The sequence below is a fragment of the Acanthopagrus latus genome, chromosome 17, assembly GCF_904848185.1.
Source record: "Acanthopagrus latus isolate v.2019 chromosome 17, fAcaLat1.1, whole genome shotgun sequence".
Lineage (NCBI taxonomy): Eukaryota > Metazoa > Chordata > Actinopteri > Spariformes > Sparidae > Acanthopagrus > Acanthopagrus latus.
The window spans coordinates 30228982-30256619 of record NC_051055.1 but is presented as its reverse complement, the minus strand read 5'-3'; the positions used below and the strand labels follow the sequence as shown (position 1 = coordinate 30256619).

Below are 27638 nucleotides of genomic sequence, written 5' to 3'. Positions count from 1 at the left end.
GTTCTTTGAAGCGCCGATCGGCTGAGAGAAAATGATTCTGATGATCTGGATCCCCGACAGATAAAACAGAGAACGTCTCTGATAATCTTTCTCTTTCTCTCTCTCTTTTTTTAAAAGCACCAAAGCAACACAAGAAGCTGCACAACTCACATCAGCTCTGAATACATGTTGAGTTCAGGGTCATTAAGTTCATGTAGTGGATGAGCTGGAGGTTTGCTTGGATTTTAGTGTCTCATGTCATTTTTAATTGATGTAGAAATAATGAAACGCTCCAGAGTGGAGAGGAGCGGTGCAGGTCTGTGTGGGTGAGGAGACTCTCGGCTGATTCCTCCAGTAAATGAACTGCAATAAACAGGAAGTGTTTTATTTTGTAATCCCGCCTTGCATCACTGTCTGCGTGATGACTTGCTTTGATAGTTGAGGTGGATTTGCGTTCCCAGGCGTTCAGGTTTCCAGCGTCTTCCTGTCAGAGGGCCACGCCGCGTCACAAAACAAACGCACCCTGTGTGAACTCTGCCCCTCCCGCCCGGCGGAGCTGTGTCGGCATTCTGTCCACAGCCGCTGCCAACGCAAGCTTACATGGCCGTCCGTCCCTCCTTCCTTCCTTCCTCATGTCCTTTCTCCCTTCCTTCCTTTTCCTTTTGAAAAGCACAGTCTCCTGATCGTGTGTGTGTCTGTGTGTGTGTGTGTGTGTGTGTGTGTGCGCGCGCATGCGAGAGAGACCTAAATCATGTGATCAGTCACAGAACCAGGAAGTGAAAAGGCTGCTTGGATGGGAGTTATGATGAACTACCTGCTGGTGCTGACAGAGTTCAGGTTCCAGTTTCTCTTCTCAGTGACGTCTGTGAAGAGTTTCATTCCTTTTTAAAGAGGCCGACGTTGTTAAAGTCTGATTCGGTGATGTGGAGCATTTTGAGAGAGATAAATTGGCAAAGTGATCATTTTGTAATCAGTTACACAGTTAGTTTTAGGTTGTATTAGTGTGTTTGAGATCAGGGTCGTGTTGTTTCTGCATGTCTTGGGTCGGTGTTTAAAGAGCGACGCACACCGGCAGCATGTTGACGAGCACCACCTGCACCGATTCAGCACAGATCTGATCGATCTCTTGATTCCTGAAACTCTTCCCGACCTGATCCAGTCGTGCGTCCTCGTCAGCACAGCGACATGTGAGCGCAGCCGCTCGTCGAGTGATGCTGCCGCTGTTTTCACTTCGCTCATGAATCTGTTTTTGGATCCACGACGTCCTCTTGTGCTCTGTCAGAATCAGAACAGATGTGGGAATGAAACTCTTCACACGTTCACCGTCTTATAAAACAGTAAAAGTGACAAGATGAGACTTCTTGTTTGACCTTCACCTGAGATCTAACATGGGAAAAAAAGAAGTTGAAGCTGCATCTAAACAGCTCGACTCGACTTGATGTGACTCGTCTTCAGTCCGAGTGTCTCGGCTGTTCTCAGTCCGTTAGCTGCTTCTGATCTGCAGCTGGAAGCAGCTGAACAGGAAGAAGAAAGGGATCGTTTTCTTTTTAACGTCTTGATTTTATTACACGGATTTGATTTACCGTTGATGTTTTGTGTTGCCGCAACAGAAATGAACATGTAATTGATCACTAACCAGCTGTCCTTTATACTCGCTGCGGCCGAGGTGCTGACGGGCGGGACGAGCTCGCCGCCGAGCCGAGCAGCACCAGAAGAGTCCGGCCTCAGGTTTGCTGTGGATTGCACTTAACAAAGTTGGCACATTGACTTTGATCCAGGTTGACGTCATGCTGTTCGATCCACAGCGAGACTCTGTGGGATGTTTTAAATGAATCTTCATGTTGTTTTAATCCTGTTTTTGATTTTTTTTTTCTCTTTTTTTGTGTACATTTGTACAGATGTGTTTTGGGTTTATTTGTTTTTTTTTTGTTGTACAGTTCTGATCAGTCCTGAAATGACGCCGTCTCCTCGCGCTCAGCCTTCCTCCTCCTCCTCCTCCTCCTCCTCCTCCTCCTCCTCCTCCTGCTCCTCCTGCTCCTCCTCCTCCTCCTGCTCCTCCTCTTCCTCCTGCTCCTCCTGCTCCTCCTCCTGCTCCTCCTGCTCCTCCTCCTCCTCCTCTCCTCCTCTCCTCCTCTCCTCCTCCTCCTCCTCCTCCTCCTGCTCCTCCTCCTCTCCTCCTCCTCCTGCTCCTCCTCCTGCTCCTCCTCCTCCTCCTCCTCAGCAGCATCTGCAGCATTACCACCATTTTAATGATGAAAACCTTCCTCTTGTCTTACAACATCGGCCGACATCGACCGTTTCACGCTAACTGAACGGTCGATGTCGGCTGATGTTCCCCAGCCGACCACGTCTGTGTCGGACAGACGGAGGTTTGCTGTCCTGCTCCAGAACCGCTCAGCAGGCTGTGAACTCATGTTGACAGATTAAACCCAGTTAACCAGATCACAGTTGATTTATCTCTCCTTTGTTGATCGCCGTCTCTAGAAAGTTCTGGAAATCTATAACAACTAAACACACAACAGACAGTTGTTGTTGTTAACCGTCTGGTTACTGTGTGTGAGGGCTGCAGCTCATCTATTGATCAGCATGGATTTTTTCCCTTTGGTCCAAAAAGTGTCGATCAGTGTTTCCTAAAGCCCAAAATGACGTCCTCAAATGTCTTGTTTTGTCCACAACCCAAAGATCGTTAGTTTACTGTCACAGAGGACGAAAGAAACCAGAAAATATTAGTGTATAAAATGTTCCAACTCCCAAAGAAACGTCTTCAGATTGTTTCTTCTGTCGGACCAGCAGCCAAAAACCCAAAGACTCGTTATTTACAGTCAGAAATAACAAAGAAAAGCAGCAAATCCTCAGCACAGATTTAACTTCCTTTGTTCCAGAAATGACTGAAACTATTATTCGATTGACAGATTCTCAATTAAATGGCGATCAGTCAGGTTTTTTTCGACTGTCTCCTGTGTGTCAAACTTTGACGTCTTCTGAATGAACGAGACGACGAGGACGACCCTGAAACAACAAATGTTTTCATCTTGCTCATGTTGGAAATATATTAACTCAAGAGCCACTTACTGGCTTTTTGCTGCATCTCTCCTGTTAACAGCTCGACCTGTGAGGGATCCGTCTGCCTGCTGAAAGCTCCAGATAAAAAGTCTGTAAGTGGACTTTTAGTTCAGCGGCTGCCGGTTAGCGAGACCGACGGGACTCGACTTTATCTGTTCGACTTCATTGGAGCGTGAAAGCTGCAGATGCTGAGCTCTGGTGAGGAATCGTGAGGAGACGGCTGAAACAGAGAGATGTTTGTGCTTCGTTGTTAGTCGCTCACTTCCTGTCTCTTGGATTTTAAATGTTCCCTCTCTGCTGTTTCATGGTTTCATTTTTGGTGTTGTTTTTCTTCATTTTCCTTGTTTTTTGTCGTCATTTTGCTCCTTTTTAAAAGCTTCTAAAAACAAAAAAGGGCTTCAATCAGAATGTAACCCAGCATATCATTGTTCTTTACTAATTCCTTCAGAAACCTTTAAGTTTATATTATATATAAATGATGTACTGCTTAACGTCGGACTGTTGTCGTGTGTTGATTCATTCATCGGAGTAGAAACTCTGTATGTTTAATTACTTGACAGCATTAGTTACTAATTACTTTACAAATCAAGAGGAACTTTCAAAGCAGGATGTAGAAATACTCTTATTTTGAAAAGTCAAGTTGACAATTTACATCTGAGATTTGAAACAAAAGCATCTTTCTGTACTTTAGTTCAGTGAAATTCACATGTAAATATGAGCTTTAAAGGCAGATTGAGATCTAAATGTAACTAAGATTACATTTATTGACATACATAATATGTATTTAAAGCATGTGTATTGAGGCCAGTTAAAATTGGGAGGATAATAGACTGAAAAAAATAAATCCCAAGGTAATTCAAAATTGAGAAGTAAAACTTATGATTTTCAGAAAGATGAAACTAGATGATTAATAAGTCTAAAATATGAGTTAAAAGTTTAAATTATGAGCTAAAAAAGATGTGTGAGCTTATTATGAGATAAAGTAACACCAATTACCATAAGTCTCTAAATTTTGAGATAAAGTCAAATTACGCAATAAGTCTAAATTACAAGTAAAAAATTTAAATTATGAGATGAAAAGTTTAGATTATTATTATGTCCCACTGACTCTGGATAATTACATTTTTCCAGCTGCTTCAGCAGAATGCTGCAGCTCTGTTTTACTGTGCACTTCGACACTTCACCTGACTTTATATCATCAGCAGGAGGAGAGGAGGACTGGCTTTTCGTCTTTGAGTGAACTGTTCCTTTAAAGGCAGGGGAAGTCAGTGTATTTTAATCATCTCCATATGAACCAGGAGCCAGTCGGCTGCTTTGAAATGCAAAGAAGAAATGATGAATTCTTCATCACAAGCGCTGATCCCACTGATCCTACAGGCCGAGTCATTGTGTTGCATGATGATGAATGTTAATGTCGTGTCAAACAGACTTCTGTGGCTCATCAAACACCAAACGCACCAGAAAGGTATGAAATATGAATTCTATAGAGTCAAGACGAGAAGAGACTTCCAACAGTGTGGCCACCTCCGAACACTCGGGAAGGTTTTATTCATCGAAGACACATAAGAAGAATAACTGCATAAAACTAGAAAACTAAAATGAAGCTTTTGGAGAATGATTGTCATTAAAAAGAGAAAAGTTCACTGGTGCCTTCATGTGCAGTCGTCCCTCACATCCTTTAAATAATTTGCTGTTTTTCAAGTGGAAATCCTCCAAGAGCTGCAAATTTGTGAGCAAGTAATCAGACTACATTTACTCAACTACAATTCTGAGATACGTTGTTTTCCGTGTTTAATGTTACACTATTGTTTCTACTACATTTTTAGAGGGAAATCCCATACGGTGTATTTATCTGTAAAAAAAACAAAACAAAAACAAAAAAAAAGTTAAGACTTGAAAACTGTAATACACATTTAAAACTATATATATATATATATATATATATATATATATATATATATATATATATATATATATATATATATTTCTAAATGCCATAAGCCAACAGTACGGCAGGTAACAGAGGATGTGGCTAAAATAACAAACATTATAATTTGTAGGGTTTTTTTTTTTTTACTATTTTCCATGTGAACATTTTGTAATGTAACTAGTAACTAAAGATGCCAAATTATTATAGTGAAGTAAAAAAAAAAAAAAAAGTAAAATTCCTGCTGAAATATATTATTAGGAGAAGATGTGGAAAGTCGCATGAAAAGTAAATACTCAAGTAAAGTAAAAGTACCTCAAATTCAACTAGTACAATATATGAGTGAATACACGTCACATGGATTTGTAGTCAAATTTCTGGGTTGTACGTGAACGCAGCACTGGGCAGCTCTCTGCAGTTACCGTCGCCGCCACAGGGTGGCACTGCTGCACACAGGTAAGGAATATATGTATATTTCAGACGATTTTATGAAAGCTATTAAACTGTGTTCTGTTCTGTGTGTTATATTTTAAGTATATGGTGTTGTTTCACTCCCCTCCACACTGTAGTCCGTTAGGGGCGATTTCAATGTTGTTTATACACCGACAATGAAACTCGAAGAAGAAGAGAAAGATGGCGGAGAAGAAGAAGAAGAGAAAGATGGCGGTTGGCGGGCTGAACAAGTTGATGTAAGCAGGAAACAATTTACAGATTTGACATTTAGGTTGTTTAAAAAAAACAGGTAAATGAGTAAATGATGACACAGACTCCTCGAACAGTAACGCTGATGATAGAAGCGAAGATATTAAGAAGAAGTCGTGAAGAACTGATCGATTCTGGAGCCGACGTTGATGCTAACGTTATGCTAACAGCGGCTCCAATTAACTTACCTGTCGTACAAGCTAACAGTTAGCTTAGCTTCATCGACCTGGCGTGATTGGGAGTAATGGCCGCTGTGAGCTGGAGGGTTTATCCTGCTCAGGGGAGGAACAAACACCTGGTTCAAGGTAAGACACCTGTTAATGTTTAATGTGTTTTTAATGAGCAGTTTGTCCATTCTGTGATCAATATTGTGATGCTTCATAAACATGGAGGAATGTAACTATGCATGTTCATCAAGTAGTTAGAGCACTTGTAAATTACTCCTAGTTTCTTGTGCTTTACTTGAGTTTTTCTGTTTTTAAACCTCATGTGCAGTGTTTGGGGTTGAGGCTGATATTGATCTTAGGGAGGAAAATAACATTTCGATGTTGATATATTGGTCCACATACACTACACCGTAATGGTGGCAGGATAGTGACAACATATTGGGAGATGATACCAGCACGAGTAAAATAATAGTAATAATAGTAATAATAGTGATGATAACCAAAATTCAATCTTAAACAAAAGTAAAGATATCGTGTTAAAAGATTACTTTGGTCAAAGTGAAAATCACCCTTTCAAATAGTACTCAAGTAAAAATATCTAACAATTAATCTAAGTTAAAGTAAAGTATATATTGTATATAGTGTAGGAGACTCTAGATCTGATTTTACATCATCAGAATCTGTGTATTGTTTTTTTGTTTGGTTGTTTTCCTGTATGACTGTTGATAAATTAAATAAAACATTGTCATGTGATGTAGCATGTAATGTAAAAAAAAAAAAAAAAGTGGCATAAAAGTAAAGTATTTGCCTCTAGAATGACGTGGATGACATGTTAAGTAGCAGAAAATTGGATTAATTTAGTACAAATACATCAAGATTGTACTTCTTCTACTCATTCACAAGTAAATATTAATGAGACAGAAAATGTAAATGTGATTGTTTTGACAGATATTGTGATATGACTGGTGATTGTAATGGTGACTGTAATTTTAACATTTATTTTCATTGAAAAGAAAATCTACAAATGATGCTGATGTGAGTCCAAACAAATGAACAAACAAGTGTACTTACGTCTGTAGAAAAAAAAGGTTCATCTCTGAGGATCATGAATGTTTCTTTTATAATTCAGTGTTGTGACAAATTTCACCTTCAAGGAAAAAAAATACTGATTTCTTCTTCAAGTGTAAATATGTTTATATTTTCAGTGTGTGTGGCTTTTTGTAGAGTGTTTGAAAGTGGGAGCAATATTAATCTTATAATTAAACAAACTGGATTATTAAGAAAAACCGTATTGATCTATACGACTGAGACTTTATAGAAATACAACGCAGCTCTCGTCCGACACCTCCTGCTGCTGCGGATCATACAGTTGGTGATTACATGTCAAATATCTTCTATAAATGAAAAAGAGAGTGATGATTATTTTTCTCTCTCGGCTGCTCGAAGGTTCAAACTGTCGGCAGCGTCTCTGTGAGTGACAGGTAGTGAAAGCGAGCGTCAGCCGTTATTGAGCTGGTAATAGAGGATGATTGCAGTAATCATCATGATCTTACATTACATCAGTGCTCGGTGACGGTGCTCCGGGTCAGAACCGGGATACAGAGTCTGATTACAGTCTGCAGATGTACAGTTTAAAAAATAGGCTAAACTCCAACAGTTTCTTTTAGCTCTGAAACAAATCACTTTGTCTGCTGCGTGAATGTTTTCAACACTCTGATGCCAATAAAATTCTCATCAAAACTTCATTAATTTTATTAACAAACAGGAGTGGAAGACATAAAGGCTGATGGTGGATCAGTTATTACTAATTTAATAACTTTAATTCTGCCACAGCTAAAATAAAACGTTTGACTCAAGAATGTTGGGTGAATTTAAATTTGAACTGTTTTCTGATATTTAACAGACTGAATGATGAATAATTGTAGAAAATAATATGCAGATTAGTGGAATGTAATATTGTGATCTACACGATAACCGTGATATAAAAAATGAAACATCAATATCGTGTTAATATTACACACGTGTGAATATCATTTAGATGTTTGAGTTCATCCGGTTGCCTTTTTACTAGAATCAAATAGTTGATAGGAATTATTTTACAGTTATGGTTATAGTATTTTGATGGTTTATTTGCCAAAAAAATCACTAAACACACATAAAAAAGAAAAAAATAATCATGAGTTTGTTTGTTGCTGATAATCTGATATCATGAACGCTCAGATTTACAATCTGAAAAATCTGCTTTTACTTTCTCAGTTGACTCTGCTGCTGTTCCTGTTAACGTACAGGTTAAACCAAGTTTCTGTCCAGTAGAGACTTTAACTAATGCTGCACAGTTCATTTAAATATAATTTAAAATGTGGCCAAGTGCAGTATCGAAATAACAAGAAGCTGTAATTATTTAATAAAGGTAAAAATATGTGACAAACAGCGTTATAATGAAGAACCGTCGAGCTGCAGACACGTTCTGACCCACAGATGTTCTCCAGGTGGAAGAAAATATGTTTGTTTGGTGCAGAACCATCAAATATCACATTATCAGGATTATAACTGTGTCAGAAAAAATGAAAATGGTCATTCGGACTAAATACCTGTTAAATTAATGGCAGGAGTCTGGGTGAAGGTTAAAATAAACTTAAAAGAAAGTAAATATAGGATTTTATTTAGACAAACTGATTTGGAAACAAACTCCACATCGATCATGTTCCTCCGTAAGTTTACTTTAATGTGAATTAACTGACTCTGTGCCTCCCTGGAAGAAAAGAATCAGTCTGGAAACTCCTTATATTCCTAAGTGATCTGTGATTAATGGATTATATCATGATGATAAGAAAAAAAAAAAAAGGCAGCATCATTGTCTGTCTGTCATCGTCTGCTGCCTCTGTCTTGATGAGTGTCCATTCAAACTGGTTTTCACAAACAGAAGCTGGTGTGTTTTAGAGAATAGTTGTGACTCATTGAGATCAGTGAGGATCAGGTATAATATCTGCAGCGTCTTTAGGCCAGCGGAGGGTTCAGACTCGCAGCTCGCCGGCCTGTCAGTCAATATAATGACTGTCGCTTTGAAAACCCTCCTAACTTTATCAGACTGAGTTTCGCCTCCACAGCCTCGTGAAACTCACACAGTTTCAGAAGTTTCATGATGTAACCTCTGGTGTTCATCCTTCTTTTCAAACATTATGGAAATTCATTTCAAACCAGGAAAGACACTTACACAAGTCTGAGACGACGTGTGTGTCATTTCATGTCACCTCACTACATCATGGATTAATGTTGAAACTTGGAAATGAAATCCTACAGCTGTTCTCTACTCCAAATACTTTTAATTTATGAACAAACCAAATAATTACAAGCTGTAACTTACAATCTGCCAGAACACAATGAAAAACAGGCTCAGTGGGTATCAGGCAGATGAATTTTGTACATAAAAGTGTTGCAGGGAAATAAAAAAAATCTACTCTGTGGTTTTCATCTCTGAAGTTATATTCACCAAGATCTGTTTTATTGTTGTTGTTTTTTATTTAGTTACCAAATAACTTCTAGATGTTAAAGAACTACAATAATACGACCCAGAATCAGGATTTTGTTGTAAGAATGTGAAATCTAGTGAAGATGTGAAAATGAAAAAAATCATCCTGTTACTATATATATATATATTATAATTTATATATAATATAAACATTCAGCAGCAACTATATAAATAAAAACAGTTGCAGATTTCTCTTCTTCGATGTTCAGGACAAATTTGAACCTCATCCAGTGAAAAACGAGCGATCAGAGTAAAGATGCAAGAATCAATAAAGTGCTGACATGTTGCTCCGCGGACCAAACTTCTTACCTGGAGTACAGCTGTGAGCTTCTGCAAGGTGCCATGAATTTCAAGTTTCAACATGAATTATTTAAAAGAAAATCGTTAACTTGAGCTGGGAAAAGTTCTGGATTCTGGTCCAGTTGTCATGGAATGACTCGGTCTTCTGCCCGTCGTTTGTGGTCGGGCTGCAACTAACGATTGGTTTCTTTATTGATTGTTCTGACAGCCCACAGCCCGGAGTTAACTGTCATTCGTCACACTAGAGGCTGAGACAGGTATTGAGACAGGTACAGACATCAATATCAGAAGAGAGAGCTGATGGATCGGGGGGAAAACTCCCAGCATGCCTTTGGTTCCAGTGGTTTTAGAAACAGGGATGATAACAGGAGCCTCTAGGAAATATATGACAGGGATTCGGAGACGGATAAAACCTGGCATGGTGTTAAATTAAATATCCATAAAAGACAGGTGTTCCCCGGAGGAGGCAAACACTCGATGTGAGTTCATTCAGCTGCTCTCTGGTTTATTCAGACGTGTTTGTGTGTCAGGCGGCAGAAGTGTGGAGACAAACTGAACAACTCGGTCTGACAGGACGAGTCAAACCAGGGGAAAGTTTCAGCTCAGAGAAATGAAGTGCAGAGGTCGACGTGAAACTCAGTCTGTGTTTTAATGAAGGATATCTTTTAAGCGGAAACAGAGTGATAGAAACAGAAGAGGGGAAATGTTCTAACAAGCTGAAGCTGCAGTTTGTCATTATTTGATGGCGTTTGTATTCAAAAAGGCGTGTTTATTCAATTTGTTTAAGAACATAAGAACAAATCAGGGACACTTTTTTTTTAATAATCTGTTCATTTGTAGGTTGAAAAACAGACAATATTGATTAGATTTAAATATTTTTATAAAGTCGTGGACAGGTGACATTTAATATTTCATATAAAATGTCATAAATGTGGAACTGACGACCTTTAGTGCCGTACAGACGAGACATCGACCAGTGTGTCTCTGTTCAGGTTGATCCCACAACCGATAATTCACAACCAAAAGTTCTGTGAGTTTCTGCTCCTTTATACTTTGACTCCGCTACATTATTTAATAACTTTGGTTACTAGTTACTTTGCAAATTCAGATGATTCAGTTCTGATGAGCTACGACTCGTGACGTCAGACAGTGATGCTGCTCCAGAACCGACGTTCTGCATTTTTACATCTTTCTTATTTTATCGGCAATCAGACACAAAACACACCGATACAGATGATAGTCAAAATGCTGAATATCGGCCCTGACAATCCATCTGCCCCCGATAAAGACATCTTTGACTCTGTACCATGTTCAGATTAAGATTTGCGGTGAGTTGAGTACATTCAGCTGCACTTTGCTGTGTGAAGGACTCAGAGGACGACTGCTCTCTCCCTCGTTAGTGTTCATGTCAGGACGTTAGAGAAGAAGAAGCAGACGAGGAGGAAAACTAATGTGGTTATTGTTGTTCAAGGTTTACGGCTCTTGTGTTGCCGTCTGTCTCTTCTTATTTCAGCTGATTATATCTGCTACATCCATCATGTACTTCTTAAGTCTGTTCACATCTTTTATGCTATTTAATTTCATGATTTGTATTCAGAACGTTTACTCGCTCGGTTTTCTCAGATGTTCAGATTCTCGATGGTTAATAATATAAATGAAATATGTTGGATGTTTTTCCGTTAGAAAGCTGCGTTCAGTGCAGAATCACAGTCGGCTTCATTAAGAGAAACAGTTACAGGAATAATGAACTCAGTGACACAAAAGAACGACTTCATTTTAATTCAACATCTGGCCCAACAAAAGACTTTTAACTAGCTACAATGTAATAATGTAATACAGTGACTTTTGTGTTTGTTTAAATTACAAATGACCTTAATTTTTCATTTTATTTGATATATTTGACATGCATATATTTGTTGTTTATAACAGGATACTTTGTGTTGGTGTAAATTTAATGAGTGTTTATTAGCTGTATATAGACGGCACCTTTCAGACTAATCTGCATGAAAATCAAAGTTCTTTACATGTGACTGTGATAAATAATCAATCAATAAAATGATGATAAAATAAAATATGGCATGTAAACTTTGATTTAAATAATAATAATAATAAAACAGTAAAATATAAATACAAATCTGTATAGACATTAAAACCATCGAGTTATAAGACACCACAGAAAAGCCCGACTGAACAGACGCGTTTTTAAATGATTAAATCTGTTTGCTAGCTGCAGTTCAGTGAACACTGACCGATTCCTTGTAGAGGAGCTTCACTGACCTCGGTTCAGTTTCTCAATGTGGACAGAATACAAAGACAAGTCGAGGAGAGTCTTTACACTGTAGGAACTGACGCATGGTGCAGCTGAATGCAGAGAAAAATGTCATCTCAAGGATAATATGGGCAGCAGATTGCCGGAAGCCTCGAGGTCAGTGGGAGATGAAATGTCAAGGAGAAAAGTGTAATTAATGTTTCCAGTGAAAGGCGTCAGAACCTGAACCGCCGGACGATTGTCAGCTGCTTCTTTGTCTCTGAAGAATCTTTGTCGCTGATGTTCTGTTCGCTCTCGCGGTCGTTTCATTCAGTGTTCACCTCTTTCATGTCGATCCAGAGAGAAAGAAGAGATGACGATGATTGAAACGTGGTAACAGAAAGATTTAATTCAACTCCAAATGTTCCCACGTGCCAGATAGTGAGCAGGCTGCAGAACTGTGACAGGAAAATAGGAAATATGGTTTTAAGAGACGTGACTGTCACTGTGAGTAAATGTGCCATGTTTAGTGCCTAAAGTGGACTTAACATGTAAACATATGTTCACGTGTAGACACACGACTGAAAGATGAGCTGAGACTTTGTGTTGGCAAGCCGTGAAACTATCTGAAGTCATGCTGAATTAACTCTATTTCAGTTGTAAAACAGGAGCGTCCACTGTCGCTCAGAATGACAGACGTGGGAGGTGATGAAGTCGCCGGACTGCGATGAAACTGTGACCGTGATGCTGGAACAGCGTCTGAGCCTCCTGCAGCTCCGACCTCCAGACAGAACCGCTCGACTGACGCCTGCCAGAGGGAAACCGATGCACGACTTCATCTGGTGGGTTTCTGCTTTTCAGACTTCAGCGCTAAGCTTTTAAGGCTGGCACTGTTGTTGTACCCAAAAGTCACTCTAAGATTTGGGAAAAGAGAAAGTCAGTCAGACAAATACTATCTGAAGGTTGTTGTTAACGCGCCCTGAGAAAAGAAATCGACAGCCGGGCGATCGTGTTTGGATAGTTTTATTTCAGTGGACGACAACATGCGACACAGACGAGCAGAAACTGTGCGAGTCCTCGTGTCACTCGGCTCGTTGTTCTCTGATGCGTTCACAAACATCTGCTGCTGACGTTGGCGAGTTAAAAGAGCACAAACATTCACATTACAGTGGAGCGTATATAACTCAGTGTGTAATCCACTGTGTGATCGCTGCGTCTCGTTCACACCTGTACTGAGAGCCGTCCTCGTGTGATCCGATCACTCAGGTCGGATGTTGATACTTCAGAACCCGGACCGAACAGCTCGAGACAGTTAACTGTTGTTCCCACTTCATTTTAATTGACCGTACAAAGCAGCGCGTCACTGCTGCAGGTTGACGAAGCTCCTGATGTTCCCAAATATAGAAATACAGACGAATAAAAACATTTCACACAGCCTGAAGTGACTAAATCCAATTAAAAAAGGTTCTGTAGTGTCTCTGTAAACACACTGATGCTGTTAAAAGATGCAGTAAGTTTTTCTCTCCACCACCTGCTGTTTCGTGTGTTTTTTTTTTTAGCTGATTCAGCGTCACAGCTGCCAGCTCACCTCACTAACGACAGTATTGTTAGACGCTAGTCTAAGAAGGAAAACATGTTTTGCTCACTGACCCTTTCAAACTGTTGCAGCACTCAGAGGAAAATATTTTATTATGTGCAGTAACACAACAACCAGAAGCCGCCTGATCTAATTTGAATTTAAATTAAAAGTCACCAGAAACAGCTGCGACATGAATCCAGCCAAATATCTGTAATTTCTAAAGTTTGTTTCCCACAGTTGACTGAGGACGAGAAGAAAATGTTCTTTGATCTAATTTTCAGCAAATGAAGCTTTGCTGTAATTTTAATATAAAATTGGTTTTGGGGCACAGAAACAAGTTCCACATTTTGCTCCTGATACGTTTTTTACTTATATTCCACTTTCCTCTCGTCATCCTTTGATCAAAGTTGGAGGCGCTGCTGAAATCTACAGACCAGACTTCATGTCTCGATCTGCTCAATCAGAAAGTGATCAGTTACTCTTTGTTTTTATGTTTTCGCTGCATGTTCCTGACTCGCTCCACTGAGCAGAACATCAGCTCCTCCTCAGCTGCCAGCTGATTGGTCGACCCAGTCCCACACATGGACGGATCCGTCCGAGGCAGCGGACAGGAGCGTCCGTGGCCTCTCGGGATGCCAGACGTGGGAGGTGACGAAGACGCCGTCGTCAGACTGAGATGAAACTGTGTGACCGCGGTGCTGGAACAGCGGCTGCGCCTCCTGCAGCTCCGACCTCCAGACTGACGTGTTGTAGATCTGAACGGCTCCACTGAAACCTGCCAGAGGGAAACACATCTGTTACTACATCTGGTAAGTTGGTCCTTCTCAGCTATAACTGACCAGCAGGTTTATACAGGGGACTGTGAGCCGGAGTTGTCGGTGTCTCTGGGCAGTGCAGTGGTAGTTTGTAGTCCTAAAACCCAGAAGTCAGTTGTACAAGGTGTGCGGTTTAAATCTACAGGGTTTCCGCAGGGTTGCTAACACGGCACTCTTGATGTCACTCTGTGCTGTAAACTTACCTGACACTGCGATACAGCCATCCAGCGCCGGAGCCCACGACACTCTGACATCATCCAGGTTGCAGCGATGTGATTGGGCGTCCAGCTGAGCCTGACTCGCAGCTTCTCTCTGGTTCCTCAGGTCTGAAACCACCGCCTGTCCAGACGAGGAGAGTCTGACGATCCTGCAGCTGGTTGGGTCCAAACAGGAAGAACCTGAGGAGGCGTCCGTCCACCAGAGGACAGATTCACCTGAAGACGCTGGTGGAGGTGAAAGCTGAGGGGCAGCAGCCGTCCGAGTGTCGGCGATGTAAACGTTCCCGTTACAGCAGCAGGCGAGGAAGACGGAGTCGGCCACAAACTGTAGAGAACTCAGAGGATCTGCTGAGTCCGTCTCTGTCAAGAGAACATCATATTATAAATGGTTCCAGAACATCCCTGGTTAGAACCTACAGAACAGAGGCTTGTGTTACAAGGTGACATCAGTGTGTGCGAGATGACTCTAACCTAGTTTGTACAGCGGCTGTCCTGAGGTCAGCTGGGTCAGCTGGACGTCGTTGCTCTGAGCTCCGTGAAGAACTTGAGGCTGTGACGAGAGTCGAGCTGCGATCCTGCTGCCTCCCTCTGACGCACCGCTCCTCCCCGCCACACTTCCTGTTCTCCTGATCACATCTGTCATTGGACAGTGAAACACCAGACAGCCAATCACATCGTGAGGAAACACAACACCAAACAATTTAATTAAAGGCTTTGATTTTGTACTTTCGATTTCGTACAAAAGATCTGAAAACCTCCAGAGTTATCTGAGGAGTTTGTTTGTTGTTGGTGGAGTGAAGAAAAAAAAAAAAAGATGATGAATTAAAACAGAAGGCGACTCTCTGGTCTCGTCTTTAACTCACCGCTGTCGTCTCCTCCGAGCTCCCACACCTGCAGCTCGGAGCTCCGCCCATCGTTGGTGACAACACACCTGTCAGGACAACAGCAGGAAGTTAATTCTAATTTTAATAAAGTTCAATCTCTGCTTGACTGTTCACACCTGGTATACTGACCACGTATGATCAGATTTCACTTCCTGCTCTATATGCACATAAACACATCCATAACTGAAACAGACGCCATTTTTATTTCTTTCTTTATTTTCTTTTTTACACAAAAGACAGAGAAGAACTTCATGTAGAACATTTGCTGAATTTACAAGAAGACCCAAATAAAGACAGCGTTTCACAAATTTAGACACTTATCCAAACTCAACAACTCTTTAAATCACAACATTTGTGAAGGGAGTCTGGTGAAACTCTGAACAGTTGAAACACTCACCGGGTTCCTGGGACGTGTTTGAGGCAGTGAACAGGCCCGTCTGTGAAACCACCGTGGACAACTTTGAAATCCCGTTCTGCGCAGAGACCCTGAACACAACAAACACACACACAACTGTAGCAAAGGCTCAGAGTGACATTCAGAACTTGTGTTTTTAATGGACTGTTTTGGTGTTTTAATACCTTATTTTCACTGGCGAAGAGTTTTGGGGGCAAACGCAGCTCCAGGATTTCATTTTTAGATGAACTGTAACCTGCAACACACACGGCTGTAAAACAAAACAATGAAAAGGTTTCATTTGTGAACGTCTCCTGAGCGAGATCCAACTGAAAATCAGCCCAGTGTACACAGTCGATACAGGGTCTTCTGTAAATCAGTCATCAGACCACTTTGGAATAAGACATTTACAGGTAACAGTGATGATTATATTTAAATATGTTGACTCACTCCTGCCTGATGTCCATTCGATGACCTTGGTGGGACATTCCAGCTGGTACACATAAAGATCTTTGTACCTGAACACAGAAAGCAGACAGGTGTTAATGACCCTGTTCACACTGCCTTTTACTTTGACACCAGACTCCTTTAAAAATGTGTCACATTCAATATTTCTTATCATAACAGCTTCTTCCCACAAGTCATGAAACTGTTAAACACGAAGTAAAATCTCTCCATCCTGCCTATAAGAAGAGATTTGATTGAGTCAATGTGTCTGAAAGCTATGGACAAAAAAACTGCTGACTATACAAGGACCCTTAGAAAAAACGCTGATTTGTTATTAAACTATTAATATAAAATATGATAACAGCTAAAATGCAACAACAAAGAGGTGTATGTCATTCAACGGGTACAGGTAGACAATTCGGCATTGATTTTGAGTCAATGGGTCACATGACCTGAATGCTACTGACAAAAAACTGCCGACTATACATGAATCCTATTGAAAAAATGCAGATTTTAATAGAAAATGTTGAATTTTCTATTCAAATGTTTATGTAAATAATTACACGTTATCAATCAACAACAGGTCTATAATATGAAACCAATTTAGTAAAACATGTTCACTTATTAAAGCAAGCCATTACTGAGGTACTGAAAACCACACAGACTTTGTTTCAGTCGGACAGTAATTCATTGACACCACGGCGGGTAAACCAACAACACTTCTGGAAGTTCGTGCAACCCGAATTGCAAAGCGGACGAACCAGATGCAGTAAACATATTTGAATATTATGAGAATGGAATATACACCTGAGGGTGAGTTAGTGGATGTTGAATTTACGGAAGTTTAAGCGGAGTTCAGTTTGCAACGCTACCTCGTTAGTTAGCATTCGCGGCTGAAAGAAGCTTCTAGCTAGCAGCTAACATGAACTTTAAGAATGAGTAAATAATTCTCACGTTTTCAGGGACTCGATGAACCAGTCATCTAAAGTATCATCACACTCTGGTTCATCCATGTCTGTCGCGTCCTCACGTTACTGCAGGATTCAATCTGTTGTTACTTCCTGTATTTCTTACTCGTGGGTTTCTTGGTGCTTCGTTCAGCCAATGACAGAGCTGCACTTCCCCCTGCTGGACACTCGCTCCTACCTGTTTCTAATTTAAACAGGGACATTAATCTAACTCTTAATTCTGGGCTCATTTTTTTTTTCTATTGACGAAAGTAACATTTAAATTTAAACAAACAGAGTGTTACATGACTTACATTACGATTTTTAATAAAGTTGTATGTTGCTCCTCTAACTGCCTTTTTTGTCTTTATTCTAGAGAAATACACAAAAGAATTCCAATAAACCAATACTGGCCTGTACCTGTGCACAAAACAAATCTAATTTAATCTATAATAATTCCTCAGAAGTTGATTGTTTGTTCTTAAATATTAGTTAGAGGCCACATCTGTAATAAGAAGAAACATCTACCTGTAACCCTCAATTAAATTATTGGTAAATGTTAAAGGAGCATTATGTAGATTTGGGGAGGAAACTTTCACCTTGCTTTGATTGAAACAAACTAAATAATTAAACTCTCTTTGTGTTCATGACTGAATAAAGAAACTGAAGACACTTTGTTTATATGTGGCGGACCCTGCCACATTTCTAGCTTCAGACAGAGTTCTGGGAGCTTATTCTCCTCTGAGAACAGCTCGTTTATTCACTTACGGAGAAAGTTTCTATCATTACCTCATTAATATTGATTAAACGTTGCACCTCTTCAGTGTCACCTGTAAACACTCAGCGTGGACCTTTAAGTTCCTCGGTTTCCTCTTCAGCTGCCGACACCATCACTCCGGCTGTTGTTTACCTCCTCCTCCTCCTCCTCCTCCTCCTCCTCCTCCTCTTCCTCCTCCTCCTCTTCCTCCTCTTCCTCCTCCTCCTCCTCCTCAGCTCCCCCGTCGTTCTGCTCCTCCTGCTGTCTGACAGGAGACACAGTGAGTCAGATGTCTGTCACTCCATCTTCCTCCCTTCAGTCCATCACTCTTCCTCTCCACCAGATCAGAGGATGAGTCACTTTCTGTGTTTCTTCCTTTAAAAGGTGTTTAGTTGTATTTTTTTTAATAGTCTTTGAATTCTATTAATATGACATGAGCTTCAGTTAGCTTTGAGCACAAATGTCCTTCAGAGGGAGACTTTTTACTCTGATACTCTGAGTCCATGTCAGAGCCTGAACTCTGTTACTGTGCTGGAGGAAACAATCAGTACTTTTACTCTTACCAGAGTCTGTTTCTACACGAGTATCTGAACTTCTCCTGGAGGACAGGATCGCTGGACGTTTGAACATCTACTGGTCTGATGAGTTTATCATGTTCGTCTGCACTCGACATCAGACTTTCCAGTTTCTTAGTGCAGAAACTGAACTGAGCTCTGGCTGTTAAACACACCAGTCAGTGAGTCAATAAACACATTCAACAAGTAATGGGATATGAAACACGATCACTCATCTCTGGCTGAGCCTCTCCAGCAGAATGAACACAGCTTCAGATCAGCTGTCGCTGTGTTTGCTCCACACTCGCAGCAGGAAAGCCTGTTTTTACCTCTGAGCTGATAATTATCAGCTGAGCCAGAACTCTCCCCGGCTGAACGTCAAAGAATCCCAGCAGGTTTAATCGCTTCTGCCAAAAACGCAAGAGAACAGTTTGTGGACATCTTCACTTCCTGAGGTGTTTTATTTTTTTTTATCACGACTTGTTATGATGATCCAAAAATCACAAAAACACAGACAGAGCTGATGGGTGCTGTCTGCTCAGGCTGCGAGAGCTGACCAATCACAGGTTTACAGAGACAGTTCACCCAAAAATATAAATCCAATCATCGTCTCCTCCCTCCGTCCGTTCTCATGGAAAGTCAGACGAAGTCTTGTTTTCTTTTACAAAAGGTGCAGAATGTCAGAATCTAAGTTGAAAACATTCAAAATCTGACACATTTATGCTGCTGAATTCAGCAGGTGGCTGATTCTTACATTTTAAAACCTTTAAGGTGAAATCTTGAATTTAGCTGCCAAACTCAACACGTCAGCAAGTTCAACGTCATCAAGAGTGAAAATATCACATTTTCATGAGTTGTTGGTTTGTGTCTGCACAATGCAAAATATAGAATAATACCAGATAGATCTGTAAAGATTTTGATTCAGGAAGTTTTATATGAGGATTAAAATGTCCTGTGAACTAAGACAAAATGTGACTTTGTAAAATGATATGAACATTATCTCAGTAACCAGGAGGATCAGCTGCTCACCTCAAACCTTCAGTTCTGCAGCAGCACAAAGATGAAAATCACCACAAAGGGATTTTCAGCTGTTGGCTGCAGCTTTGACTCCTCGAGGTTTGTTTGTGTTTGCAGATGAAACAGCGAGTTGCTGTCACTAAACTGTGACTTCTGTCAGAGCGCTGGATGAAGTGACATCAGACTCATCAGAGCCAGAGGGAGTCCAGGTGACCAATGTCCAGTTCAGTTTCCTGATTGATGGTAATCACCAAAATATACTGTTACCATGAAAACATAATAAATTAAATAAAATCTGACCACAGATTTTATCATCATGTGACTTTTAAAGTAGGAAAGAATTAATATATGAACTGTGGAGGTTCAGCTTCTCATGATGATGTAGAGAATAATTAAACATGTTTAACACATGATCACGATAATTTCAGGGTCTAAAAATACCACAAGTGGTTGAAGAAGATAATACAGATGTTGAAAATAACGTCACCACTGTACTGAACTGTTTGTCATGAACAATGGTTGAATCCTGAAGGTCCATTATTAACAGACTGTTCTGTCTGAAGCCTGGAGGATGGATGGAAGGATGTGAAGTTTCTCTGGAAGTATCTGAGCAGCGGTGAGGAGTTCACATCAGTCCAGGTGTTTTCCACAGACCCATCTGAGCTGAGGTCGGTCCCTGAGGTCCGTCGGTTCCGACGTGGAGAACCAGCTGCACTGGCAGGCGTACGCCCGTAAACCTCTCCTCTTCTTCAGCTTCGCTCGGAGCTTCTGACGGTCCGGCATGTTGTTCCTACAGTCGAGCCAGACAGGAGAGAAACACACATGAATCACTGAGGACGTGACCTTAACGTAGACGACTCGTCCTCCACACATGCATATTAATTTTATACATTCCAGATTTGATAAAAGGTCAGTTAAATTAAATAGCTGCCAAACTGATTTACATTCCCATCAGCTCAGCTGTGATGTGAATGTAAAACTAAAGCTGAACGTGCTCAGCGTGACTTTCAGCACAAATAATGTGATTAATCAATCAATCCACCTGAATTACAAGTAAAATTGAATTTTTCATTGATAAGTGTTTTTCTTTAAGCTACAGCCACAATATCTACAGTTCTCTTCACATTGTGCTCTTACTTTCACTGTTCAACGCCGCTGTGAGCTGTACTGTTGATTTTTTACAATCTGATTTCACCAAATGTTTACTACGATCCCTCCAGGTTTTAATAACGCGTTGGGCACTTCCTGACCTAACCTCAGTCGTCTTTGTTTGGTGCAGGACAATAATTTGACCCAACAGAAACAGAGTAACATCTGACATGATGGTTGAAGAGACGAGAAGCTCCTCACTGCATCAGTTAAAGTTAAATAAATTGTTTCCCGCTGAAATATTTTGATCATCACGATAATTATCCAACGGAAGGCTGCGATCTGTTTCCTTAGTTAAACACAGGTTGTGACTTTGCAGCGTACTTTCCTAACAAACCTTTCTTAAGCCTGAACAAAGATATTCTAATTCAAGTCGTCACACGTCGTCAACAATTACAGAGCAATTAGAAATTCACTTACAACCTTTTCTGAGAGCACAATGAGCGTCACATTTAATATTAAATTACAGGCTAAAACACCTGCACTTTTATCACCATTAACACGCTCCGGTAAGCCTTTTAATTAAAGAAAAAATAAATAAATCATAAAACAGACGAGTGGGCGGCCGCAGTAGTGGATGTACACTCTGCACTGAGGCGAACATGAAGAGCAGCGTGAAAAGAAAAGAAAACAGGCTGCCTGAGGAAAAACTGTTCAGAGGAGCGTGAAGGTGATGAGGAACATTAAACATTAGATTCTCTAATGAACAAACTGTGGAGAAACTGATAAATAAACAGGAAAAATACTGAGACAATCAGTTAATAAAGGACGAGCGAAATTTAATTACAGCAGAGCGACTTTAGTTAATTGTGTTTTCCAGGATTTACTTTAAAGAACTGGACATTAAAACATTCTGATCAGTTAAATCAACAACGTATCTGCAGGATTCCCTCATTCTGTCATCATCCGTCTGCTTTCATTTAACATTTTCTCTTTCACAGCCTGTTGGTCAAAACTCTGCTGCTGAACGCTGACGATGAGACCTGAAGGACAAACTCGTCACCGCGAGCACTCAGAGCTTAACAACATCACATCCAAAGTAAACGGGACACTCGGAAGAAAAAGTGCTGCTTGGTGCTGAAATGTCACAGGTTTGATTGACATGTTTTATGTTTTACAGGTTTAAAACACTCACAGACTGATAGAAAATGCTTCCCAGACACAAACTGGAAGTTTCTGTCTTTTATTTTCTGTCTCTTTTTGTTTTCAGTGATCCAGTGAACCGCAGCTTCAAACAAACATCACGCCACATTACGCCTCGTGTCCACTGGATCCAGCTGTCATGTTCTCGTGGTACAACACGTCCTCAGCGCTCTCAGATGTGGTGGCAGATGCTTTGCGGTTGTGCTCTAAGAGGAGAACTGTTTGCTGACTCGTAACTCCACAGACTTTACACATCAAAGTGTGTTTACAGGTGCAGAGAGAACTACAGCGTACGTTAAAGAGCAGACCAGACCTGCACAGCCTGCTGCTGAGATCTGCTGCAGGCTGCTGATAAGACACAACACAACACAAGACGACACGACACGACACGACACGACACGACACGACACGACACAAGACGACACGTCACGACACGTCACGACACGACACGACACGACACGACACAACACAACACAAGACGACACGACACGACACGACACGACACGACACGACACGACACGACACGACACAAGACGACACGACACGAGACGACACGAGACGACACGACACAAGACGACACGACACAAGACGACACGACACAACACAGCACAGCACAACACAACACAACACAACACAAGATGACACGACACGACACGACACGACACGAGACGACACGAGACGAGACGACACGAGACGACACGACACAAGACGACACGACACAACACAAGATGACACGACACGACACGACACGGCACAGCACAACACAAGACAACACGACACAACACAGCACAGCACAACACAACACAACACAACACAAGATGACACGACACGACACGACACGACACGAGACGACACGAGACGAGACGACACGAGACGACACGACACAAGACGACACGACACAACACAAGACGACACGACACGACACGACACGACACGACACAACACAGCACAACACAACACAACACAACACAAGACGACACGACACAACACAACACAACACAACACAAGACGACACGACACGACACAAGACGACACGACACAACACAACACAACACAAGACGACACGACACGACACGACACGACACGACACAAGACGACACGACACAACACAACACAACACAAGACGACACGACACGACACGACACGACACGACACGACACGACACACTGCTCCTGCACCTCCGGGATCATGTCAGGGTTTTATTGTAAAATATAATGAAAAACTTCTTTGAATTGCCTGGACCTGGTAATAATCCCCGAGCTGCACTCCAAGGATTTTTTTTAACGTTTGGCCCTTAAATCATCATTTCTGTATTTGGAGCGCCAGCGATTAATCATTTTTCAGCGGATCCCTCCAGAGGAACACCTGTTACAGCAGACAGTTCTGTGTCTAAAATAATCATAAGGACAGATTTATAAGTGGTGCAGTATCAAGCGAGACCGCTGCAGCTGGCTGCCACAGAATACGCTGCGATGTAATCCCTGCAGGAAACTGAGCACCGACAATATATCAGCAAAACTTCCAGAGAAGTTCTGATTTATCAGAGTAAAAAGTCTCCCTCTGAAGGACATTTGTGCTCAAAGCTAACTGAAGCTCACGTCATATTAATAGAATTCAAAGACTATTAAAGTTAAAGGTAGAATCAGTAGGATTTGTCCCAGCTGTTCCTGAACGCACCACAAAGACAGTTGATTGTTGAGTCTCATTCCCAGGACGTCAAATAGACACATGTTGGGTTGGTAAAGCGTCCCGAGCAGCAACAAAGAGAGAAAATCAGAAACTCTCTGCAGATACGAGACACTAACACGCCTTTTCTCCACATTCCAGCCTCCCTCTCTGTCTGTTTACGGCTTCTTACGGCTTTTACGTCTTTGTCTCGTCTCGCTGCGTCTGATTGGTCCACATCAGTCTGCTGATGTTGGGAAATAACAAGAATCCAGAATTCACCTCAGATGCATCAAACTAAAGTAACGAGGCTGTTGTGAAGCTGAGAGGAGGAGAAAGTTTAACCAGAAACAGCCGCTCTAACCAAATCCACCAGACTTATGCAGAATCTGTGAATGTTTCATCGTAAACAAACTTCCTTCAAACTCGACAGAAACTAAATAAAAATCTGAAAAAAACATTTTGCTGTGTCATTCAAACAAATCACCACCTCTGGTTTGGTCCTGTTGCTCCTTTCCTCATGTGTTTTTACACCTGACTCGGTGGATTAAGGTTTTTATCTAAACCAAACAGTTGGGGATTTTTGGAACACAGAAAAAAACTCACCCACATTTTGTTTTTCTGAGTTTAATTTCGTTTCTTTCAGGTTTGAATGAAATGTGTTTTTCAAAGACAAAATGATTGCCTCTGCAACAGAGTCTGGCTGATTGGCAAGAGCTTTAGTGGCTGTTTCTGGTTTAACAAAAAGAATTTCACTCTTTAACAAAGAGCTCTGTCTCTGTAGGGATCCTTGTCAGACAATTTGAATAACAATCTGAGCCTGTCACTGACAAAAACAACCACTTTAGGTGGATGTACTTAGATAATGTGCTCACAGGGATCAAACTGCAGCCACGAAACTGATCAATACTGAATATTTCAAAAACTGTTGTCCCCATTAGTCATTTGGAAAGAGGTTCAGGTTGACATATTGGAAAGGTTTCTCTTTAAATCTTAGTTTCATCCTCCTGTGTTGGTCTGAACAGAAAACCCTTAATTGCTGCACTTATTCTCTTGTTTGGGTTTGTGGGTTTTCAGTGAGTTCAGGTGTCCAGGACAACAATGCCTCGGCTTGTTTGTATTCTAGTCACGCTGGTCTGCAGATGCACAATTGTTCCCACTGGGATTTAAAACATTGGCAGCTCTTATGTGGTTTCTAGGAAATATGGAAGAAAAATAAACAACAAGCTTTTGTAATCTAACGTGCAGGGTTCTCTTTTGTTTTTTGTTTCTTTTTTACACATTTCATCACAAAACTTCTGACAAAACTCACTTAAATCTTTCAGGCATGTTAAATATTCAACTTTTAAATTGTGATTTAGTAACTGAAGAGTTTACTGAAGGTATACTTGATTTAGATTTTGGATCTGTCAGTGGTCGGCTTCACAGCTCGATACTGCCACCTTCTGACCAAATCACATTAAAACATCACAAAACCAACCGGAACAAGTGAGGGAAGGTTGACACACACGTCACTCCATGTATGTTTCATAGGGGTAAGTGTAATGTGAGGTGGAGAAGTGCTGTACGTCTGCTATCAGGAGTTTCCCTTCTTTACATTTATTAGTATATTTTCTGTAATATTTGCACACTCACCTGAGAAACAGGTAATCACAAGAGTCCCACTCAAAGTCATCAAACATCAGCACCCGGAAGTCACAGGACGTGCACCTCAACTGGTCACATGACCTGGGAAAAAAAATAAATTAAAAAAAACATTTTAGTGAACGTAACTATGCATCAGTATGTCATTACCTGAGGTCACGTTAGTCACTGGAAAATAATCAGAGCTGGAGTCGTGAATCATTATAAACCAAAAACAGGGAGACATGACAGACGCTCGTGGTCGGATCATTCTTTCCGCACCTCTTGGACGTCGCTGTTCCGACACCATTTGTGACGGAGCTGCCGCCAACGAAAACAGGACAGCACCTGGACGCAGAACAAACAGAGCAGATCGTCTCTAAACATCATCATAACCAGAATCTAATATTCAAGAGAATCAAAAAGAGCCAAGAGAACAACACAAACACTGGCAATGTTAGGAATATAAAATCTTATCCTCTAGGGCTGCAATTAACAATGATGTTCGTTATGAATTAATCTGCTTCATCAAGTCTCCTTCAGACACTGACGGCCAAGAAGTGTGAAGTCAGAGGCTGTTGGACTTGGCTTGGTTTTGCTGAAAACAGACACAACAACACAAACTATGTGTTCTTACTTTCTTCCTGCAGACTGAGCGGGAAGCTTCTTCTCCGCTGGTGCTCCTTTAGAAAACGATTCAGTCTGAAATCAGAGGAGAAAGATCAGCGACGTCATCTTCACAAGTTGTCATGATTCCAGAATTTTTACATTCTCAAGTATAGTTTCTTATATTCGTTCCTGTTTTTATTAACAACTGGAAACAAGCCAACAAATTTGCAGTAATGTTCAGCCTCGGGTTGAAAATCTGACCAGAGATCTGCTTTACCTTTTTCGCTACTTGTACTTTCGTTGCTGTCGACAGCAGGTGCTGTATCGTTTCAAACATGTGGTATCAACAAATGTACATTAAATAGATCCATTACTGAATTGTGTGTGTCACTGTGCCATGGATTTAGTCACATTTACAAATCCAGCTGTCTGTGGTTCTAATTAGTTGTTCATGATTCTGGTTAAGAGTTAACAAAGCAGCAGCACGATAATAAAGACTGAAGCTGAAAAGTAAGTAAACAAATTGTCTTGTGTGTTGTGCAAAAGTATAACTTGGACTTACTGGTAGTTTCTAGTTCAAAGACGAATCTACTACATTTCAGAGGTAAATGATGTTATTTCTAACCCACTCGGTTTACTTTGGTGGGTTTGTTTAGATACATGTTCACCTTCAGTGGAGGGGAATCGCTGTAGTCTTCCTCCAGTAATTCCTCCAGAAGGGCGTCGATATCCTCAGAGACGCTGCTTATCGGCTGTTCCGGTTTAGTGGCACTAAATTAAAAGACAAAATCAGGGTTGAGCTTGTGTACAGCCTGATAGGTGACAAATATTGATAATCTAAACCTCTGTGTTCATGACTCATTAATATTTTAGGCAAGCAAAATGTTGGAAACCCAGGAGGAGTTTACGATTCTCAATTCAAACCTCACATGTGCTGGATATTAACCAAGCTGATTCCAGAATTTCTCTCTTTCAGTTTAAAACATGTTTAGGGTGCCTAATCTAATCCTGTGAGGGTGGCACAGTCTGTGTAAGGCGTATTTATGTTATGATTTTATTGTTTCTAAAGTCCCGGTTTTGATCATAATTACCCAGTTGACAGAAATGAAAAGCTAAAACATTGTATAGATGGATTCACATGATATCACAATCTAAATATATTACGGGACAGATGGACAGAATTTATAATACAGTAAAATGAGTCAGAACAGGTGTATCTGTTGCAGCTATAGCAACCAAAATCTAGTTTGACATGAATATTTCTAGTTTAAGCTAATTTAACTGACATTCTAGGTCCTAACCTTTTAACATACTGAGCTAACATTTAAGCCATTCAGGGCTCACAGCTCATTAGACGTTATCAACACAGAGACGCTTGGAAAACACTGCACATCCCGCTGTTAAGCTTTAGACGTTAGCTCATACGAGCTAGCCAAACTAGCTTCGTTTACCCGTGTTTTCTCTGTCCTTCGCTGTCTTTCCCGCGTCTTCCAGTCGCACTCGAGCTCACACGAGCCGCAGATGTGACGGAAACGTTGCTGCAAAACTTTTTTTCAACTTCATCCAGCAGTTCGTCCAGATCGTCCTCGCCATCCATGTTTGTGTGTCTGCCCTGCTAGCTAGCTTCGGAGGCTAACAGCAGAGCTCAGGGAGAGCGTTCGTCGTTGCTTAGTAACAGGAAACTGGAGCGGAAGTGGAGCGACCCCGCCTTCAAAATAAATCTTGAAAGATTAATGTAGCGAATTTCCTCCAACTTTCTCACGAGTTTGACCATCGATTTAACTGAATATCAATTTATTGATGCATGGATTACAATTACAAGTTTCGAGGTACCTGTACTTTACTTCAGTATTTCCATTTGGTGCCATTTTGTACTCGACTACAATTCTGAGGCAAATATATTAATTTTTTTATTCCACTAC

The 27638-nt window shown here is 40.9% G+C and overlaps 2 protein-coding genes and 1 long non-coding RNA gene across 6 annotated transcripts; 1 reads left to right on the top strand and 2 right to left on the bottom strand.

Annotated features, from left to right (window-relative positions):
* The first annotated feature begins 5404 nt into the window (after positions 1–5404).
* On the top strand, positions 5405–14776 carry LOC119006044. Of its 2 annotated transcripts, XR_005070649.1 has the most exons (5): positions 5405–5425; positions 5539–5976; positions 12573–12757; positions 14025–14303; positions 14634–14776. It is a non-coding gene; the product is annotated as an uncharacterized LOC119006044 (long non-coding RNA). The 2 variants fall into 2 exon arrangements; XR_005070648.1 differs by lacking the exon at positions 5405–5425 and having other exon boundaries at positions 5449–5976.
* On the bottom strand, positions 12921–18119 carry wdr73 (WD repeat domain 73). Of its 2 annotated transcripts, none has more exons than XM_037074343.1 (8): positions 17989–18119; positions 16256–16323; positions 15991–16076; positions 15809–15897; positions 15391–15458; positions 14999–15163; positions 14513–14887; positions 12921–14269 (listed from the first exon to the last, which is right to left on the bottom strand). In XM_037074343.1, exons 1-8 carry the CDS (start codon positions 17991–17993, stop codon positions 14040–14042), a joined length of 1086 nt encoding a protein of 361 aa, XP_036930238.1. In that variant the 5' UTR covers positions 17994–18119; the 3' UTR covers positions 12921–14039. The 2 variants fall into 2 exon arrangements, with proteins under 2 accessions (XP_036930238.1, XP_036930237.1); XM_037074342.1 differs by lacking the exon at positions 17989–18119 and adding an exon at positions 17207–17833.
* Positions 18120–18950: 831 nt separating this feature from the next.
* c17h8orf37 (chromosome 17 C8orf37 homolog) lies at positions 18951–27411 on the bottom strand. 2 transcript variants are annotated; one of them, XR_005070647.1, is made up of 7 exons: positions 27168–27411; positions 26385–26487; positions 25745–25809; positions 25390–25455; positions 25120–25212; positions 20028–20317; positions 18951–19760 (listed from the first exon to the last, which is right to left on the bottom strand). XR_005070647.1 is itself a non-coding variant. In XM_037074366.1 (6 exons), the coding sequence occupies exons 1-6, from the start codon at positions 27311–27313 to the stop codon at positions 20158–20160; spliced, it is 633 nt and encodes a 210-aa protein (XP_036930261.1). In that variant the 5' UTR covers positions 27314–27411; the 3' UTR covers positions 18951–20157. The 2 variants fall into 2 exon arrangements, 1 of the variants encoding a protein (XP_036930261.1); XM_037074366.1 differs by having other exon boundaries at positions 18951–20317.
* Positions 27412–27638: the final 227 nt, after the last annotated feature.

Bases quoted from the DNA above. Each gene is read 5' to 3' on its own strand.
- wdr73 (XM_037074342.1), bottom strand. From the start codon at position 17,265: ATGGATGAACCAGAGTGTGATGATACTTTAGATGACTGGTTCATCGAG. The intron at 16,324-17,206 runs GTGAGAATTATT...TTCTGTGTTCAG, and splicing joins TTCATCGAGTCCCTGAAAAC to GTACAAAGATCTTTATGTGT. The intron at 14,888-14,998 runs GTTAGAGTCATC...TTCTCTTGACAG, and splicing joins ACAGCCGCTGTACAAACTAG to AGACGGACTCAGCAGATCCT.
- c17h8orf37 (XM_037074366.1), bottom strand. From the start codon at position 27,313: ATGGATGGCGAGGACGATCTGGACGAACTGCTGGATGAAGTTGAAAAA. The intron at 25,213-25,389 runs GTGCGGAAAGAA...TTTTTTTCCCAG, and splicing joins GGAACAGCGACGTCCAAGAG to GTCATGTGACCAGTTGAGGT. The intron at 20,318-25,119 runs GTGAGTGTGCAA...GCTCGACTGTAG, and splicing joins TGTGATTACCTGTTTCTCAG to GAACAACATGCCGGACCGTC.